This window comes from Guillardia theta (assembly GCF_000315625.1).
Source record: "Guillardia theta CCMP2712 unplaced genomic scaffold GUITHscaffold_52, whole genome shotgun sequence".
In the NCBI taxonomy this organism is placed as follows: domain Eukaryota; class Cryptophyceae; order Pyrenomonadales; family Geminigeraceae; genus Guillardia; species Guillardia theta.
This window is the reverse complement of record NW_005434622.1, coordinates 211197-228461: the sequence shown is the minus strand read 5'-3', so window position 1 is coordinate 228461 and position 17265 is coordinate 211197. Positions and strand designations below refer to the sequence as shown.

The 17265-nt window shown below is 53.6% G+C and overlaps 5 protein-coding genes and 1 non-coding gene across 6 annotated transcripts in view; 3 read left to right on the top strand and 3 right to left on the bottom strand.

Moving 5' to 3' along the window:
* GUITHDRAFT_164107 (hypothetical protein) overlaps window positions 1-2307 on the top strand; it is a gene marked incomplete at its 5' end in the record, with an annotated part of 5445 nt that extends 3138 nt beyond the window's left edge. The window contains 4 exons of the mRNA XM_005829427.1: window positions 131-218; window positions 397-468; window positions 620-679; window positions 823-2307. Of these exons, the coding sequence (XP_005829484.1) occupies window positions 131-218; window positions 397-463 (155 nt within the window). The 3' untranslated portion in view covers window positions 464-468; window positions 620-679; window positions 823-2307. The remainder of the gene's footprint in view (window positions 1-130; window positions 219-396; window positions 469-619; window positions 680-822) is intronic.
* Window positions 2308-5401: 3094 nt separating this feature from the next.
* Window positions 5402-7327, top strand: GUITHDRAFT_111476 (hypothetical protein; the record flags this gene model as incomplete). Its single annotated transcript, XM_005829426.1, has 1 exon — window positions 5402-7327. One exon carries the CDS (start codon window positions 5402-5404, stop codon window positions 7325-7327), a length of 1926 nt encoding a protein of 641 aa, XP_005829483.1.
* Window positions 7328-8390: 1063 nt separating this feature from the next.
* GUITHDRAFT_111475 (hypothetical protein) lies at window positions 8391-9788 on the bottom strand (the record flags this gene model as incomplete). Its single annotated transcript, XM_005829425.1, has 9 exons — window positions 8391-8450; window positions 8499-8561; window positions 8728-8788; window positions 8831-8917; window positions 8968-9095; window positions 9148-9313; window positions 9371-9399; window positions 9551-9610; window positions 9756-9788. The coding sequence occupies 9 exons, from the start codon at window positions 9786-9788 to the stop codon at window positions 8391-8393; spliced, it is 687 nt and encodes a 228-aa protein (XP_005829482.1).
* Window positions 9789-10620: 832 nt separating this feature from the next.
* Window positions 10621-10693, bottom strand: GUITHDRAFT_t66. The gene has a single exon. It is a non-coding gene; the product is annotated as a tRNA-Lys (tRNA).
* A 1236-nt stretch (window positions 10694-11929) lies between these two features.
* On the top strand, window positions 11930-12370 carry GUITHDRAFT_111474 (hypothetical protein; the record flags this gene model as incomplete). Its single annotated transcript, XM_005829424.1, has 1 exon — window positions 11930-12370. One exon carries the CDS (start codon window positions 11930-11932, stop codon window positions 12368-12370), a length of 441 nt encoding a protein of 146 aa, XP_005829481.1.
* Window positions 12371-12969: 599 nt separating this feature from the next.
* GUITHDRAFT_164105 (hypothetical protein) lies at window positions 12970-16263 on the bottom strand (the record flags this gene model as incomplete). The annotated part of the gene is made up of 17 exons (XM_005829423.1): window positions 12970-13095; window positions 13153-13206; window positions 13261-13327; window positions 13374-13402; window positions 13614-13655; window positions 13831-13854; window positions 13916-13981; window positions 14189-14278; window positions 14504-14677; window positions 14742-14788; window positions 15000-15075; window positions 15130-15206; window positions 15258-15309; window positions 15530-15619; window positions 15836-15901; window positions 15963-16097; window positions 16132-16263. 17 exons carry the CDS (start codon window positions 16261-16263, stop codon window positions 12970-12972), a joined length of 1347 nt encoding a protein of 448 aa, XP_005829480.1.
* Window positions 16264-17265: the final 1002 nt, after the last annotated feature.

Below are 17265 nucleotides of genomic sequence, written 5' to 3'. Positions count from 1 at the left end.
CTCCTCTTCCTCACTCTACCTGCACCCCTCTCTTCACTCCTCTCCCTCTGCTCATTCGTTTTCTTTTCTTGCATATGATCTCTCCTCTCTCTTTCTTCCATCTCTTCTTCCCATCTCACCACGTGTCGCAGGATGAGCTGCTCGAGGAGCGAGGGGGGGACTTCCTCGCTACCTTCGCTGACCTGTCCAAGGAGCTCGTTCCTTCTCGCAGGGGGCTGGTACTCCTGCCCTAGAACTTGCTCCATCCCTCTCCGGCCTCGCCATCGTCCTCAACCTGCTCGATCCCTCACTCCCTTGCTCCTCCTCTCCTCCTCCATACCTGTCCTCCTCTCCTCCTGCCATCCTCCTGCCATCCTGCCATCCTGCTGCTCTCCCACCTCTCACACCTGGGGGCAGGTGCAAGCTTCTATTCAAAACCACAAGGAGATGCAGAGCAAGACCAACTCAAAGTTGTTCATCATGAAGAAGGCGAGCGAATCTACTCAAGCATGCTCCTGCACTCTCATCCTTTCCCCTCTTCACCTCCCCTTCCCCCATCACTCCCCTGCCCTCCTCCCCTCCCCCCCTCCCCTGCCCCCTTTCCTGATGCTCGTGAGGTGAAGCTGACAATGATGAATAGAAGGTAGATTGGTTGCTTGAAGATATCTTTCCGGGAAAGTGGATTCCGCTCTACACCATGGTATCAACTTCCTCCCTCTCGTCATCCTCCAACTTTCTTCTGCATGTACCGCCTCTCCGTCTTCGCTGGCCCACTTGTACTATCAGCTTCTCTCTTTCACCTCCTCCTTTCTTCCTCTTCCTCCCATTCAAGTCTTACGGCAGGTCACTTTCACCCGCATCCCCTACCACGAAGCTCTCAGACGTGCCAGCGTTCAAGATCGCATCTTGGCTGCGGCCTTCGCTTCCCTGACCGTCCTAGGTGGAATCCTGGCTTGCAGCTCAGCGATGCGAGGATTTCGGAGATAACCAGGAGCTCGCACTTGTGTTCTTCAAACTCTTCTTCTTTGTTACCATAAGTCAAGACACATTTATGCAAGTTGCACTACACCTAACAACTTGTTATCCAACAACACCTGCTCCTCAGGGGTTGGCCTGCCCAGCCTCGTCGCGTTTCATCCTCTTCCTCGCTGCCTCTATGCATTCCATCAGCATCCCTCCTTCCGAGTGAACTCGTTTCGTCAGCGTCTTCTTGTCCAGCTTCCCAAAATAACGACGACGAAGGTAAAACCTCCGAGCCTCACTCGGAGTTCTGTCAATTACCAGGTCCTTGATGCTGATCGACTCGATCCTGCGAGCGGGGTTAGCATGGGGGCTCCTCTGCGTGGCCTCCGTGCATTCTCTTGCAGCTTTCAGAACGTGCGGGTCCACATGGTGGACATTCCGAATGGGATAGGTCAGCGACGCAGCTCCTGGCAGGTCCTGGGCCTCCACTGCTTTCACTTTCGTTTCAGTTTGAGCTGCAAAAGTTTTCTTCGGAGTCTGCCGTAGGCAATACCCGACCAGCGCACACGTTCCATGTCCACAGCTCTTTGTCTCCGTGTGCTGCTGCAAGAGCGGCCAGCTCTTGACCCCCTCCCCGGGGAGCTGTTGCTCGGCATTGCGCAGTCTTTCTAACTTTCTCGTCATCGCACTGCCGCGAATGGTAGCGGCATGCGGTGGCGGAGAAGCTTTCACCGAGACCGAATCCCCCGATGCCTCCGACGATATCCTGAGTTCCTGCATCCCCCTCGAAGCAGCGTCTGCCAATGTAGGCTGTTCATTGTTCGCACCAAAATCTTGGCGGCTCATCTTCAGCTTGATTGATCGTCAGAGCATCAGCCCCTCACAACAGTGACTTCTCCGGTCTCTTTCACCTGCAACGATCCTCTTGATGCTACGGAGAAGAACAACTCCGTGTTACTCCAGATCGCATGGACCCTCCAGATCTCAGACGAAGGGCCTTGACGAAGTTCCGACGAGCGTATCTGCTATGCTGTCTCGCAAGCTTTCCACCTCTGGGAGAGATGCACGATTGCTTTCTACCCGTTTCGTTTAAGCTCAAAGAATTGTCGACCTGATTCCCCTCGTTTTTCCTATTGTTCCTACCTCACAGGCAAATGCAAATGCAACTGTTCTTTGTTCTTCAGATCCAACTACTCACTTATACTGATCTGGACGACTCCTTTGTCCTGGTTATTCTTCTTGTCCTCGCTCCTGCGTGCTTTGTCCTTCCCTCTGTTCCTCTTCCTGCTTCTCTTTCTCTTCTTTCCTCTTCCTCTTCTTTCCTCTTCCTCTTCCTCTTCCTCTACCTCCTCCTTTGTTTCCTCTCACGTTTGCTGTGATCGTTCGCTATGATAGCCCCACCCCCCCTTGGCCAATCGTAAAAGTCCTACCCCACCCTTCGATCTCATTCCACACCTGCGTCAACCTGTACCCCTCCCTTTCATTGATTTGGTTTCCTTTGTATGCAATCTGAACGTATGTCTCATACTATATGTAAATCACTTGGTGAAATAACTATAAACATACTCCTCTCATGATCACGATTCTCTTGCTGCTCACCCCACCCCTGCCTTCGCTTCTGGTTCAAAATTATACCGGTACTTCGGAAATGACCCCAGACTCAAAAAATTATCACCACCCCACCCTTTTCGGTACCACCCCCACCAAAATGGTGCTAGTGACACACCCACGTGACCCCCCTGCAGTTTGCACCGCCCAATGATGATGAGTCTGTGATCACACCACCCACCTACCGCTGCACCTCTCGTAGTACCGGTAGTACTCAATCACCCCACAATTTCAAGGAAAATCATGGGTACTAAACTCACCTACCCTACCTTTTGACTGTCTTCCTTTTTTCCCCTACCCCCCGCAACAGGTCAAAGGTACAGTTTGTCCCATCTTTGAGCGCGTCAAAGGGTGGGTAGTCGATACCCTTTACCCCTCCACTGGTCAACTACCCGGTCTCTAACCATAGAGGTACCCACCCCCTTGCAAAGAATTGTACTCTACAAGACACCCACCAAACCAAAGGAGAATTGAGGGGTGAGAGAGGGTAGGGTACTAAGCCCGACAAAAATGTCTGGTGCGCTTGTACGAAAATTCCAAAACATGCAGATGGGGCGGGATAGCAGCGACGATTAAACAAGATTGAGCGACATTCCTTCTGCAATGATTGTGATGAGCGAAAGATGATGCTTGACTGCGTTCTGACATCGTACGAGAACTCGAACCTTGAGAACAGGGGTCCTCTGGAGTTTGTAGAAACACCGTTTACAACAGGAAGCGTGCTCCAATCATCGCCATGAGAAGTGAAAACACCTGATTGAATTCAGAAGAAAGAAATTTTTAAAAGAAACTTGAGAAGAAAGATCATCAAAGAGTAGCATCGATTATGAAGAAGAAACCATGACAACATGGAAAATACATACATGCAGGTTGGTTGGTACGAGCACGACAGGCTAATTCTTTCGGCTGGGACATGAAGAATCCAATCTCGTCAGAGGGTCTGCAAATTGGTATGAAGGACCTCTCCCTATGACTATGCATCTACAGCGTACGCATTTGACATTGATTGAACGAAATGCAACTTTGTACCGAGTGATGGTGTGCACAGTAATGAGCACAGACTTCCATATCTGTTTCATTTCTATCGGTATTTATGCTATGCAATTCCATCCGGAAAACGGCCATTGAATCACTACTGGGTACTGTTTCACTGTTAAAGACTGTACGCCTGACGGTCACCTGTAGCACGGAAGGCAAACCGTTACCGCCCGTACGCGCGGTTCCGAGTTCGAAAGTTCGCCCCCGGCAAGTTTCATGAAGTCACTTTCTTTACTCAAAGTTAAGTTAAAAATCAGTACGAGGACACTAGATTTCATGCTCGGCTGTGACCGAGTCAACTACAAGACCCTGTCCGCATCGAACCGTCTTATCTTTTTTGCGCCCCCTGCGATGCACCCGTCCAGTATACCTGTTTCATACCGGTACTACGGTACTGTTCCACCCCTTGCTCTAAAAAACCTTCGTGGTACTCATGAGTACCCCCTCTGATTGTGTGAAAAGTAGGGGTACTTTTGAAGACCATGGACTGCTGATGGAGTAAACAGCTGTTGCGAGGCCGTGGAGGCCGCAGTGGTGGCACCTTTGAAATCATACCATCAAATAGTTACTATGGTGTTCAAATTAAAGAATAACTTTAGAAATATGCAGACAACCAGACAATTTTTTCCAGTGACTTGGCGAATTCTGAACCACCCCACCCATATATCACAATTTTGAGTTTTTCGCAATTCTTTGCACAAAGCATGGACTTCGGAGGGGGTACTTTCATGATCTAAATGGGGGTGTATTGAAGACAAGACTAGGTACCCCGGTCTATTTTGAAACGCTTCAATATCGCATGAGTTCACTAACGAAACAAAACGGAGTGTTCTGTATGATCTCGAAAAGGTTCTTTTTCGGAAGTCTAACAACAATATTTTGAAAAATCGTCAGATAGACACTATCCACCCATGACCCCCCACCCCCCACCCAAATTTAGCACTGCACAACAACCCGAGGTCCAAAACCGGGGTAATATACTTGAAAAGTACCGGTGGTACAGAAGTTTCTTGGTGACTACCCACCTTCAAATTGACTGCCAGGGACCCAGGGGTTCTGGACAAAGTCGTCCTACAATTCGTCGGAAGAGGGGGTACTGGAGTCCTAGGAATCCCATAGTATTGGTACCAATCGGATACGGCGTTGGTCATAGGAAACAGCTCAAACGGGATGCAAACACATGGGGGTCAGAGACCATGCCAGCTATTATTGCATGCAAGAAGAATGTGGGGAAGGAGGAGGAGCGGGGGAGAAGGGCGAGGACAATGAAGGGAGTGAAGGGAGGGGATTGTGGTGAGAAACGAAGAAGAAGGAAGAAGGATGAAGGAAGCATGCGAAGTTCATTCTTGAGAAGGAGATTTAGTCCTGAACTCATTACAGAGAGAATGCCAGAGGTTTTGTGGAGGTGTGTGGGAGTTTTGAAGGATGTGGGATTTTCTCGATGCTGTGAATTTGTTCCTCCATGTGTTGGTGTTTTTTGATGTTTTTCTATCTTTTTATATATAAGGAAACTTTGGAGAGAGAAATCCTTTGAAAGATAAGGGTTCAGTCAGACATTTCTCTGTTAAGGATGTGGGTGGTGGGACTGAAACGTAGGTAGTTGGTGTGGCACTGTATCAAGAATCATTTTTCTCACTCACTTTCACCCAATTTCATTTTGTGATGTGTTGGGGTTCCCTGGAGTGCAGCGGGTATAGGGCTGATGTGTACATTGCAGGCGAACAAATAGAACCTCCACGAATGTTCCTTACATGAGACAAACAAAAGAATTCTCTTGATGTGTCAGGAAAGGGATAAGAGCGATCACCGCGATATGGTTGTGCGTGAGCAGCATTGCTGGCACTGTGAGCAACTGGTCCATACCGAATCGTCAGCCTCCTCTAATTCCGACTCGGCATTCTCCGACGACGGCTTCAATGTCGACTGCGACTGCAGGGACTCTTGGATCTTTCAGCGAAGCTGCTCCATCAAGAAAGGCGACCTGATCTCTGGACTGGAGCTGAAGCGAGCGACAGAGTCAGCGAGCTACTCCTCGCTCTTCTACTCCTCACAGCCGATGACGGCTGCGCTCACCAGGCTGCCCTTTAGGATTTTCTTTGCCTTCATGTCCTCCATCTTGACTTACTACTTCCAAAACGACTTGGTCTTCCTCCAGAGCGATGCAGTGAGGCTGAGCTCGAGGTTTCGCTTCACTGCCCTTGAGCTCAGGAACGAGATGTGCCCCCTGTCCAGCAACGTGCACTCCGTAGGACTCCTCCTCAAGGACCGAGTGGTGCCGCTGCCGCTGCGCTCATTGGAGCGCCATGGCTCCTCCATCGAGATCTCTCTTCCTTCCCCCGTTCCTTGGAATGGCTGGTTCTTCAACACCTCCATGGAGGACCTGAGCTTCGACCCCGTCCGTTTCACCTTCGAGGCTTTCGACGCAGACTCGCAGTCGTGGACGCTCGTTGGGTCCTCCAGCTACCTCACCATCTCTTCAACAAGCACCTTCTTCCATGGCCGCTACCCGACGACGGAGGAGCGGGGCAAGCTCGAGATGCAGAGCAGGAGGCCGCACTTCCCGCAGAAGATGCAGCTCGTCACCAACCTCATGGTCGCTGTCTTCACCGGACTGACGGGGCTGAGCGGGGCGATCGGCCTAGAGAGGTGCGGGAGGAGCCTGTTGAGCTTTGTCGTCATGTGGTGTGCGCTGTCTGACGCAGCCATCGCCGTGTGGGTGTGGACGTGTGGAGGTGAAACTCAGATGTGCGAGAAAGGAAGTTGGACGCACTGGCATGCCTTGTCATCTGCCCTGCAGTACAGCCTCGCCTTTCTCTTCCTCGCGGGCCTCAGCAAGGAGCACGTGCAGTCCTTCTTCATCACCATCGGGACCTTCTCGATGGCCTCGGCCCTTGTGCTGCTCCACTCCCCGTACGATGGGCCATACTCTTCCTCCGTGTGGTACTTCGTGATCAGCATCCCCTGCCTGAGCATTGCGATCTCTGTCTTCATCAGCAGGAGCATCATCGTCGCAACTGCGAAGCAGCTCGTGAGAGACGACAAGGACAGGTACAGGGAGCTGTGGAGTCAGATCATGGCCACGCAAAAGCAAGCGCTGCTCGATCTCGACAGGTTGGTGCGGCATGTCCAGAACGGCTGTACCAGGGACGCAGTTCAGTATCAGCCTCCCTCCCATATCTGCCGCCTCATGCCCGAGACTTGTCTGGACCGCCTGTACGCTGGATCAAGTGTCGTCGACCCCCTCCTCCGGGAGAAGACGCTGCTGTGGGCCTCGAAGGGGGCGGGCCTCCTTCCCTGCATCGTGTGCAGCGAGTGTCCCAAGTACCTCCGGCTGATGTCGACGGACGGGCGGGAGGTGACGTGCGTGAAGTGGGCGTCGCTGAAGAAGAGGGAGCGAGCGATTGAGAAGATCGTGCGCATCTACTCGAGCGATGTCTCGAAGATCCTCGACATCGTCCGCCAGTCCATCATCTTCGACTCGGTCGCAGACCTGACGTCCTGCCTCCGCGTCATCTTCGAGGACGAGGACGTCGAGCTAGTGCGCGTCAAGAACCGACTTGACCGCAGGTACGACGCCAGCGCGACTGCTGGCTACAGAGACGTCCTGCTCAACCTCCGCTTCTTGTCTGCCAAGTGGTACGTGTGCGAGCTCCAACTCATCCTCCGGGAATATGCCGAGCTCAAGACCGACTCCGGTCACTCTCGCTATGTGTCATGGCGTAACGCTCTGTGCACCTGAGGAGGGGAATCCGTCTCCTCCTCCTCCTCCCCTCTTCCTCCTCCCTTTCCCTGTCCTCTTCCACCTGTTTCATTATCCTACAATGCCCTGTACATTTTTAGGCTGCGAATGAACTGCGGTCACGATTATCGCTGTTTCTCCATCCTCCCGTTGCTTCCCGACGAGCTTCCTCGGCTGAAACTTCTTTTCATTGCCTCGTGCTCTCCTGCATATCCCTCAGTTGCTCCTCCCTTCTCCTCCCTCTTCTTCCCTCCCTCTTCTTCCCTCCCCTTCCCCCTTCCCTCCCCTCCTCAACTCCTTCCTCCCCTTTTCCTTCCTCTTCCTCGTCCTTCTCCCCATCCGTTTCTCTCCCTTGCCTCTCCTATTCCTTTCCTGCTCTCCATTCCAATCTGCCGCAGTCCCTCCCTCCTTCCTCTCACCTTGCAAGCGTCCCCCCGCTCTTCTCTGAGCCACAACTCTCGAGCTCGAAAAGCTCTGCGTCTCATTGCGTCCTGACAGCCGGGGAGCAGGCGAAGAGACAAGTCGCGGAACCTCCCGAGCCATGAGCCGCTCGATCGTTGACTGCCTGCTCGGGGAAGCAGAAGCAGCGGCAGCGGCAGCTGTGGTAGAAGGAGAGACGCTGAGAGGAGGAGCAGGAGCAGGAGAGACTGAGGGAACGTGGCGAGGGGCTGGCGTGCTCGGTATCCTCCTCACTGCTGTATCGCGGGAGCTGCTTGCACGGGAAAAGCCGCTCGGGGGAGGAGCAGGGGGCTCGACCGCCTGCGGTGCACCAGGGGGGGCATCGGGAGGAGGGTTGCCTGCCAGAAATGAGCCCAAGGAGGAATGGTGAAGTAGAGCCAACCATGTGGTGGAGGCTGAGTCTTTTGTAACCTGAGCAGACAGGAAGCGATGAGAAGAGGAATGGAGATTGGAATGGGGAGAGAAAGGAGGCTCGTTGACGAGTCAAGGACAACTGGATGGGAAGGAATGAAGAGAAGGGAGAAAGTATGAAGGAAGGGATTTTTGAGGAGGGAGGGAGGGAGGGAGGGAGGGAGGGAGGGAGGGAGGGGGGAGAAAACGGGACTCACTTATTTCCCGTCTTGCTCATCCTCACTCGCGTCTCCTCATACTTCTCATCGTCCGTCTGGATCAATCAGCTCTCAGCATCCTCCTCCGCAAGGCGTTCACGGACCTCGAGCGTCATGCGGCAGACCGGGCAGGAGTTGGTCGATTTGAGCCAGGGGAGCAAACAAGCCTGGAACGAGCGAGACATAAGATAGTCAGGATGATACAAACTCTTCCTGTTGCTCCTGCTCCTGCTCCTGCTCCTGCTCCTGCTCCTGCTCCTGCTCCTGCTTCTACTACTGTCACCCCTCCATTCTCCTCCTCCTAATTATCCTCCTTCCCTCAGCAGGCGTCACCTTGTGGAACACGTGCTCACACGGCATGAAAAGAAGCTCTTCCCCATACTTGTAGTCCTCGCTAGCCCCTCAGCGTCAGACCCTCCATCACCCGACAGCTCACGTCCACCTGCAGACTGCGCATGTCGCCTCCTGCCGATGGAACGTCTCACCCGCATACTTCTTGGTCTTTAAGGTAGCCATGGCTTTCCTACCATTCCTGTCAGAGTTCTGAGGCAAAGGGGAGGACAAAGCTCTCACTGGGAGGCAGGAGGAGGAAGTCGAAGGTTTCCTTCAGTCTCGGCGATTGATCGCTCGATTGCCTCCCTCAGCTCGGGGTCTTCCGACTGAATTTCGCTCCTCGTTCCGTCGTCGGCGCTCAACCCGAACTGCCGAGGACAACTGTTAGGCGACACGTGGCTGTCCTGCGCATGGAGCAACCTGTGCTATGTTCAACATCAGCTCTTGCACTGTTAGTCTATCCTCTCCTTCCCCTGCAGCCACAGCAGCAGCCACTGCCTGCTCTATAGCCTCCTCGTTGACTCGAAGATGCCTTGGACGATTCTGCATCAGTCCGACGCTGATCCGCTCTACAAAGTCTCCTCCACTGCGAGTAATGCAAGGGTGAGAGGGATAGGGGAGGATAGAGAACAAGCATGCCAACCATGACGGGCACTCGTGATCGAGGTCTGCCTGCCAGCACCGCCCATCAGGGAGTTGTACACACAGCGTCGTCGAGGACTGAGCGACTTCGATAGGGAGAGGAAGAGAAGAGAAGGAGGGCAATGGAGGACTGACTGAGCTTGTTTGCACTGGTGGGGAGGTGGAAAGGGTGTGGGGTTACCTTTTGATTCCACTTGTAATCGCATTCATGACAGCGGAATGACTCGACCAGGATGCCTTCCTGGTGTAAGAAACTTGAGCAAGGGCCGAAGCAGCAGCAGCAGCAGCAGCAGAAGTAGGAGCAAGAGCAAAAGTAGCAGCAGGAGAAGGAGAAGGAGATGGAGAAGGAGATGGAGATGGAGATGGAGGTGGAGCAAGCATCTTACCTCTGAGTTTTCAATCGAGCTTGCGGCCCCCATATCAAAAGCTTTCTGTACAGAATGATGTTGCCACAAGACGGAAGGCCGATCGTAGCGAGTGATAAATCCTTCAGATCATGATGACCTGTCCCGTGAAGTCAGGTGAAGTCTGTGAAGCGAAGGAGCTGGAAGGGGAAACGGAGGAGCACACGCTGGGCAGAGGAACGGAGGGAGGGCAAGTTTACAGCACTTTCTTCTCAGTGCTCCATCGAGCTCACATATTGGATCCCGCAAGTGCATTTTTTCGAGTCTCAGGGATGATTGACTTCATGAAAGTGGGAGACATGTAAGCAGCAGCAGCAGCCAGCAGCAGCCAGCAGAAGCCAGCAGCAGCCAGCAGCAATATGTATTTCCCTGCCTCCCGCCCGCCCGCCAGCCCGCCGCCTCGTTCCTCTACAATTGCTAGGTCTCTCTGTCCTTCTCCAGTATCCTCATCATCAATACAGTGTCCGCTAAGGCTTGCCTCCCTCTGTCTTTCTCTGTCTGCCTCCCTCTTCCCGCTCTGCCTCCCTCTTCCCGCTCTGCCTCTCTTCCCGCTCTGCCTCCCTCTTCCCGCTCTGCTTCCTTCCTCCTCTCCCTCTTTCCTCTCTCCTCGCCATGATTGCCGCAAACCGCTCTGTCCACAATAGGGGGGTTGAGAAGCATTATCATAATACAGCAGGGGGTCATGACCCCCACCACCCCTAATCCAGAAAAGCAAAATGAAAAACACCGGTAACATTTGATTTTGCTTCTAAAATGGTGGGGGGTGATGACCCCCACCCCTTCCATGTCCGAAATTGACAGCTTCAGGAAGGGGTATACACACGATGTCCAGAATCAAAAAGAGTATCGCCCGATGTGGGGCTCGAACCCACGACCACAAGGTTAAGAGCCTTGCGCTCTGCCGACTGAGCTAACCGGGCAGGCTGATGCCCTGGGCTGTTAGAGACAGTTGTCGCCAGCCCCTATATACCCCTGCTGATTAGTGATTTTTTAGCATTTGAAAATGGAGAACAAAATTCGAATTCGAATTCAAATCGGTTTGAAAGCTCTTTGGCGTCCTGACGTTATGACCGTTATCTCGAAGGGGCGATGAATAGCCTTGGAGGGAAGTAGGGGTCCTTTAGAGGACAAAAGTAGGGTGGGGTCAGAGTAATAAGGATGCGGTCAGAAACCTGTAAGGCCGCCGGAGCAAGAAGCCGAGAAGTCGCATAGTACCACGGGTACCAGAGATTTTGTGGATATAACGGGGTAGGGGTAGTGGGATTAGTTGATGACTGGCATGGGGGCATAGAGAGGCAACGGGTGCGTAATTCAAAGGGAACTGGAGGGGGTGGTTATCGGTCAACAGACGGGTTCACTGCATCGTCAGTGGGTCATTTTGCACTCTTTAATAAAGGGGGTAGTAGCTAAAGAGAAGGGGTGATTTAGGGGGTACTCATAGGGAACATGAGGGGTGGAGAATGGAGGGTGGATCTCACGGACATTTGAGACCTGAAGGCATTTAAAGGATAAGGCTAGTTTAAAATTGATAGGGTGGGTAGTAACCCCTACCATACATTCAAAGCTCTTGATCACCCGTTCATTCGAAGTCAAGGAGGTGAAGTTGAGAGGGGGTCCATAGAGAAGATGGGTACTACAGTGGAAGGTTCTAGAAAAACGATCTATCATATTGTAAATATCGAAAACACTCATTTTCGATTTAAAATCACGCGGATAAGCAGCCGTCATCGCGACCGGGAAGCGACGCCAGAGTGCAACGTTTGAGCCCACGAGCTGCCGCCAGCGAGGAAGGGCAGAAGGAGGAAAAAAGTCGAAAAAAGGACAAAAAAAAGTAAAAAAAGAGAGATCTGGTACTAACGGGCCAGTAGTGCAGATTCGCTTGTGAACTGGCAGTGGGCAAAGTTGCAGGGAAGGAGGATCAGCGAGTGGGGAGTTGAAGGAGGAAGGAGGTGGTGCTCTCAACGGTTGCAAGGGGCAAAGTGTGGAGGGCGGGGAAGACAGGTTCGAGGGAGGAAGAAGGCACGTTGCAAGCAAGCGGGAGAGGGAAGAGATCTTCTCGCGAAGCTGGAAACTCTCGATAAGAACTGGCCATCCAGGGGGAAGCTGCGATACAGGCACAAGTGCTGCTATAGTGCCGCCCGTTACAAGTTTTCCACATGCCTCTGGAACGACATTACATCCTCGCTGCTCTGAAAGAGAGGTGTGGGGTTACTGTGGAGGACGACATTCCTATCGGGATGATGAACCTTTCTGGAGTGCGGCCCTTCGGCATCATCGAGATCGAGGAGGAGACGGCCAACATGTTCAACATGCAGGTTGACAAGTGTATGGGTATGACGGTGGATGGCCTGCTGGGTTCAAAGACCGGCTCCTGGATCTTCTCCAGCGCCATCAACCTCGCCCTGGCGAACCCTCTGACCATCGTCACCTTCACCATGTCTTGTCCCGAGTGCACCATCAGCGACTCGCTCTTCTTTCAGCTGCATTACCGCCCTGCCGCCAAGGGCAAGATCCACGAAAGGCACATACACGTGCAGTTTATTGCGCTCGGGCACGTCTTCAAAGGGTTCCTTGCTCCGCAAGTGAAGGCGATCTGAGTGGAGGGCTGAGGGTCAGGTTGCAGTGGTCTCGTCTACCTGCCCCTTGCCTAGGTTTGAGCTCCTTTGCTCCTTGCTGCAACGGATTTCGAAGTGCGCTGTTGTGCTCCCACGATCTTGGTCCTCGTCATATCATTTCTTTCTTGTTCTTCCTGACCATGTGCGCCGACATGAGCTGGTCAACTTGTTTCTTTTCACCGATTCCAACGTCTCCAACCACCTGTCGAGCTACTCTTCAGCTCACCAACAGCTTGCCCTCCCTCTCTCGCCCCCCCTCACTCCCTCTTCTCCGCATTGCTTCGTTCCTGCTCTCTTTTTCTTCTCTTCTGTGCTCACAAGGTCCAGTCCGAACTTTGCTGGTTAATCTGCTGTGGCCATAGGAAATGTTCAGCGACAACATCGGGAGGATCTCGCCAAATCTGCTTCTTTGTTTATTTTCGATTCTCCTTCATCTCGTTTTTTGCTGAAAGATGTTAAAAGCTGCGCGAGCCCTTCTCTCTAGCTGTGCTGTGTGCTACATTGCCCGGCTTGTGTGTGTTTTCGACGATCCAATGCACTGAGTGTTTAATCAAGATTACATATTTACAAGAAGGGCTAGCTCATTGAGCAGCAACGTCGTCCCCGTTCACAAACTCTTGAACGTCGTCGTCGACTTCTGCGGACGTTTTTACGGCATGACATGTAGCAACCACACACACTTCACCTTCTATCTTGGTTGCGTTAACCTGCTGCAGGTCGCGTCTCAGTCCGCCTCGCATGTTTATTCCGAGCTCAAAACTCACCGGCACCTTGTTGGCTGAGAAAAGCTTGTTTACAGCAGCAATCTTCGCCATGGCCTGATGGAACCAGAGAGGTCAGGCCATGGGCTAGCGCATCCGCGCCTCCCTTACCCGACGTCCCTTCTGCTGAGCAATGAAGTCAGTGAGGGTCAGGCTGATGTGGAGCGGAACGGTGGGTCTGCAAGACATCGTTAGGAAGAGGCACCAGCAAGCGTGTCCGGTACAGGTCATCGCGGCACTGAATCCAGTTGTGCTGCAGAGGGGAGGAGTCAGAGGACACAAGCCGGAGAGCGAGCAGAAGGTCGGGAGGGCAATGGAGAAATGATGATAGAAATACAAGAGGGGAAGGCGAGGGGAAGGGAGGGGAAGGGAAGAGCCAGGAGGTCATGATGATGAGGAGAGGAGGGAGAGGGGGAGGGAGGGACGACAGCAGAGCAGGAGGAGAGGAAGAGTGCAAGTCTTACAGAGATGCAATCAACAGCTGAAGGCCTCTTCTCCGGGTCCTCCTGCAGAGCAGCCAAGATCATCATCAGGAGGAGGACTAGGAGGACAAGGAGGACGAGGAGGACAAGGACAAGGACAAGGACAAGGACAAGGACAAGGACAAGGACAAGGACAAGGAGGAGGACAAGGACAAGGACAAGGACGAGGACGAGGACGAGGAGGCAGGGGAGAAGCCACCGTTAACATCTGCTGCAGAAACGTCTGCATGCATAGTCAGCGGCGTCGAGCGAGTCGGACATGGTTGGCCTGTCGCCTCCCTCACCTTGGACTTGGATGAGATCTTGCTCCAGAGGTTGTTGGTGAGATCGTACTCAGCCTTCGAGATCCTCTGAGAAGGGACGTCAACGGGGGGAGAGAGAGGAGGGGAGGAGGTAGTGGAGGAGGAGGAAGATATGAGGATCGAGGAGGAAGAGGAAGAGGCGGAGAAGGTAGTGGAGGACAAGGAGGTGGTAGAGAACTGGAAGGATGAAGTGAGGATGGGGTGGCAGGGTGACTGTGATGAGCAACGGGAATCGGGAGGAAGAGAGGAGCAAACCTGTAGGAGCACGACAGAGTTTTCTGACCACATCGGTGGATTTCCACACAGCAGAGTATAGAGAATAACTCCCACACTCCATATGTCACCCTGCAGCATCGGCGGAGGAGCCAGGGATCAGGAAAAGAAGAGGGAGGAAGGAGAAAGGACGAGGCAGAGACACGAGAATGATGCATGCAAGATGGCTACCAAGCGAGGAGGAGGAAGAGAGGGGGAGGAGCAGGAGCAGGAGCAGGAGCAGAAGGAGGAGGAGGAGGAGGAGGCAGACGACGAGAAGGGGGAGGGGCGACGAGCAAGGAACAAGAATGTAATCACCTTGCTCGTGAAGGATTTGGAGTCTTGGCTGCGATCCACCAGGACGTCTTTTGCTACCTGCGCAATCGCGTCACAATCCCATCGAGGCATACCAAGGGCAAGGACTACTTCAGGAGGAACGTGTATCGGGGGAATCTTCGTCTTAACCAGGTAGCGATAGGATAGGCGGCCATCCTGTCGAGCAGGGAGGGAAGGGAGGGGAGTCAGTTCGGTATGAAGACGATCTTCATGTCACCACCTTGATGGTTTGCATTCCAGTCTCCGTGATGAAAACTTTCTTCCCGTCTGGCAGCAAGTCAGGAAACACACTCGCAGCGTCCTCCGTCCACTCCTGCCCGTTAGAGACCCATTCGCCTCCCTATCTCCAAATCCTCCACATCCCTCCTCTCCCTTTCTTCCTCTCTCCTGCTCTCTTCTCTCCTCTCCCTCTCACTCGCTCTTCTTCCCTTCCTTCCTACCTTCCTCTTCCCCCCTCCATCCATTTCCCTCCTCTTACCGCATCGAATGTTCCGAGGCCGCAAGTCCTGATGTACTATCCCATGCACGTGTAGGTAGTTGATCCCCTCCAGGATCTGCAGCAGAAACCATCACGCGATCGCATCCGCACGCTCTCAGCGACTTCTCACCTGCTGAACGAGGATGGCTGAGTCTTTCTCCGTGAACTCCTCCCACTGAGAAACAACTTCGAGGATTTCGGCACCGGCTGCAAGGTTTTCAGTCCCGCAATGGCAACCCGACCCTTCGCTCCACCTACCTACGTCCTGCGCGTAGAACACTGAATCCTCCGTATCCCAAACATCCCAGATCTGTGAGGGAGGGGCGTTAAGGATCAGGAGAGGAGCAGGAGTAGGAGCAGGAGCAGGAGCAGGAGCAGGAGCAGGAGCAGGAGCAGGAGCAGGAGCAGGAGCAGGAGCAGGAGCAGGAGCAGGAGCAGGAGCAGGAGCAGGAGCAGGAGCAGGAGCAGGAGCAGGAGCAGGAGCAGGAGCAGGAGCAGGAGCAGGAGCAGACTACATCGCATGAACTGACCAGAGGCATAGTTGGATGCCTGAGGACCAGAAGCTCGCGCAGGTCATTCATGATCTTGCTCTTGTCGTACTGAACGCAGGGAACGCAGCGCTGCCCATCGCATCGTTATGGGAGAACAAGGAGAGGGAGGGAGACGAAGGGGTCGGGAGAGAGGGGAAGGAAGAGCGAGGGAGGGGAAGGAAGAGCGAGGGATGGGAAGGAAGAGCGAGGGAGGGGGAGGAAGAGCGAGGGAGGGGGAGGAAGAGCGAGGGAGGGGGAGGGGGACCAGAAGGGAGAGGGAAGGAATGGGAGAAGAAAGTGACAAACCAGAGCGACCACACGGCCAGTCGTGTCATGAAACCCCTCATACACCTCCGAAAAGCTGTCTCGTCTCTGAAAACCAGCAGCACTGTCAGGTCCCCACTCCTACCCGTTGCCTTCCGCCTCTCCTCACCTCCAGCTTCCCCTGTACCGTGTACCCTGCCTTGTGGCAAGCAAGGAGCTCGTCCTCGGTGTAGGAGCACTGCGTTGTGGGATCGAACCTCTGAGCTTCTGCAGGAAGCGTGTCCGCTTCAGGATGGTGCGCATGCTGTCAAGGGGTAAGAACGAGCTCAATCTCAGACCCGCCTCCCTACATCCGCCTTCGAAGCCCCGCAACCCATGGCAAGGAGGAGAAGACACCAACGACGGCAGGCAGCTAAACGTCGACGCGCTGCCATGGTCAGAGGCGACGCCTTGTGAGCAACGCCACGCATAGTACCTCAAATCTTCACAAAATTCTCATCGGAGGCTATCCGGTAGTTCGAAGGAGCCTGACAAGGGAGAAAACCGTGAGGGAGGAGGAAGATCAGCGCATGCTGCTTCTGCTGGAGATTCCTCTTTCTCTTCCCGTGACTATCGAAGGAAAGAAAAGGGGTACTAGCCTCCAACTAGGGGTACTAGCCTCCAACTTCCAAACCACCAGACGTGACTCTCAACGTCGACCAGGTCTGTTGCTGTTGACAAACTACCTCTAGAATTCGTGCCAGCGAGCTTCTTTGATGTACCCTCGTAAATTGCTGCCTCAGGTTTTGTGCTCGTCCACAAACTTTTCCCTCTCGCTATAACCGCATCGACTATGCTGAAACCTCTTTCCCCTTCTAGTTTCCTGGCCTCCCCAGCCTCCTCCCTGCCTTCTTGTGACTAGTTCTTCTCCCTCCTCCTAGGAATCTCTGTTCCCTCCTCCCTCTTCTTCTTCTTCTTCTCCTCCTCCTCCTCCTCCTCCTCCTCCTCCTCCTCCTCCTTGTCCCGGTTCTCAGTCATACCTCGCCGGGGAACCGATTTGAGATTGACTATTGAGATGTTGACTATAAACATTATACATTGACTATGGGACCCAACATCAGCAAATATTGACTATATTAATGAATTTTGCTACGAGATATTTGACTATGAACGAGAATGAGGAAAAGATATTCACTATAGACCTTACACAAATGCCAAGAGATGTCTGAGGGGAATTTTGACCATCCCGGGCGTTTTTTTAGCCGGGCCGTGCAAACTCAGTGCAACTGTCACAGAGACTGCCGGGCCGCCGCCAGGGTCTCCGCAACGTGCGGCTCGGAGGGCCGCCGGGCCGCCGGGCTCAGGCTGGTCGGCGGTCCGGTCAGCCGGCGACGCGCTCAGCACGGTTCGAGTCCGGCCGCCCGGCTGAGTGCCTCTATATCGACCAGGTACAGTACAGTGCTGAGTGACAACGGTGGGCTTTGAGGAGTCAC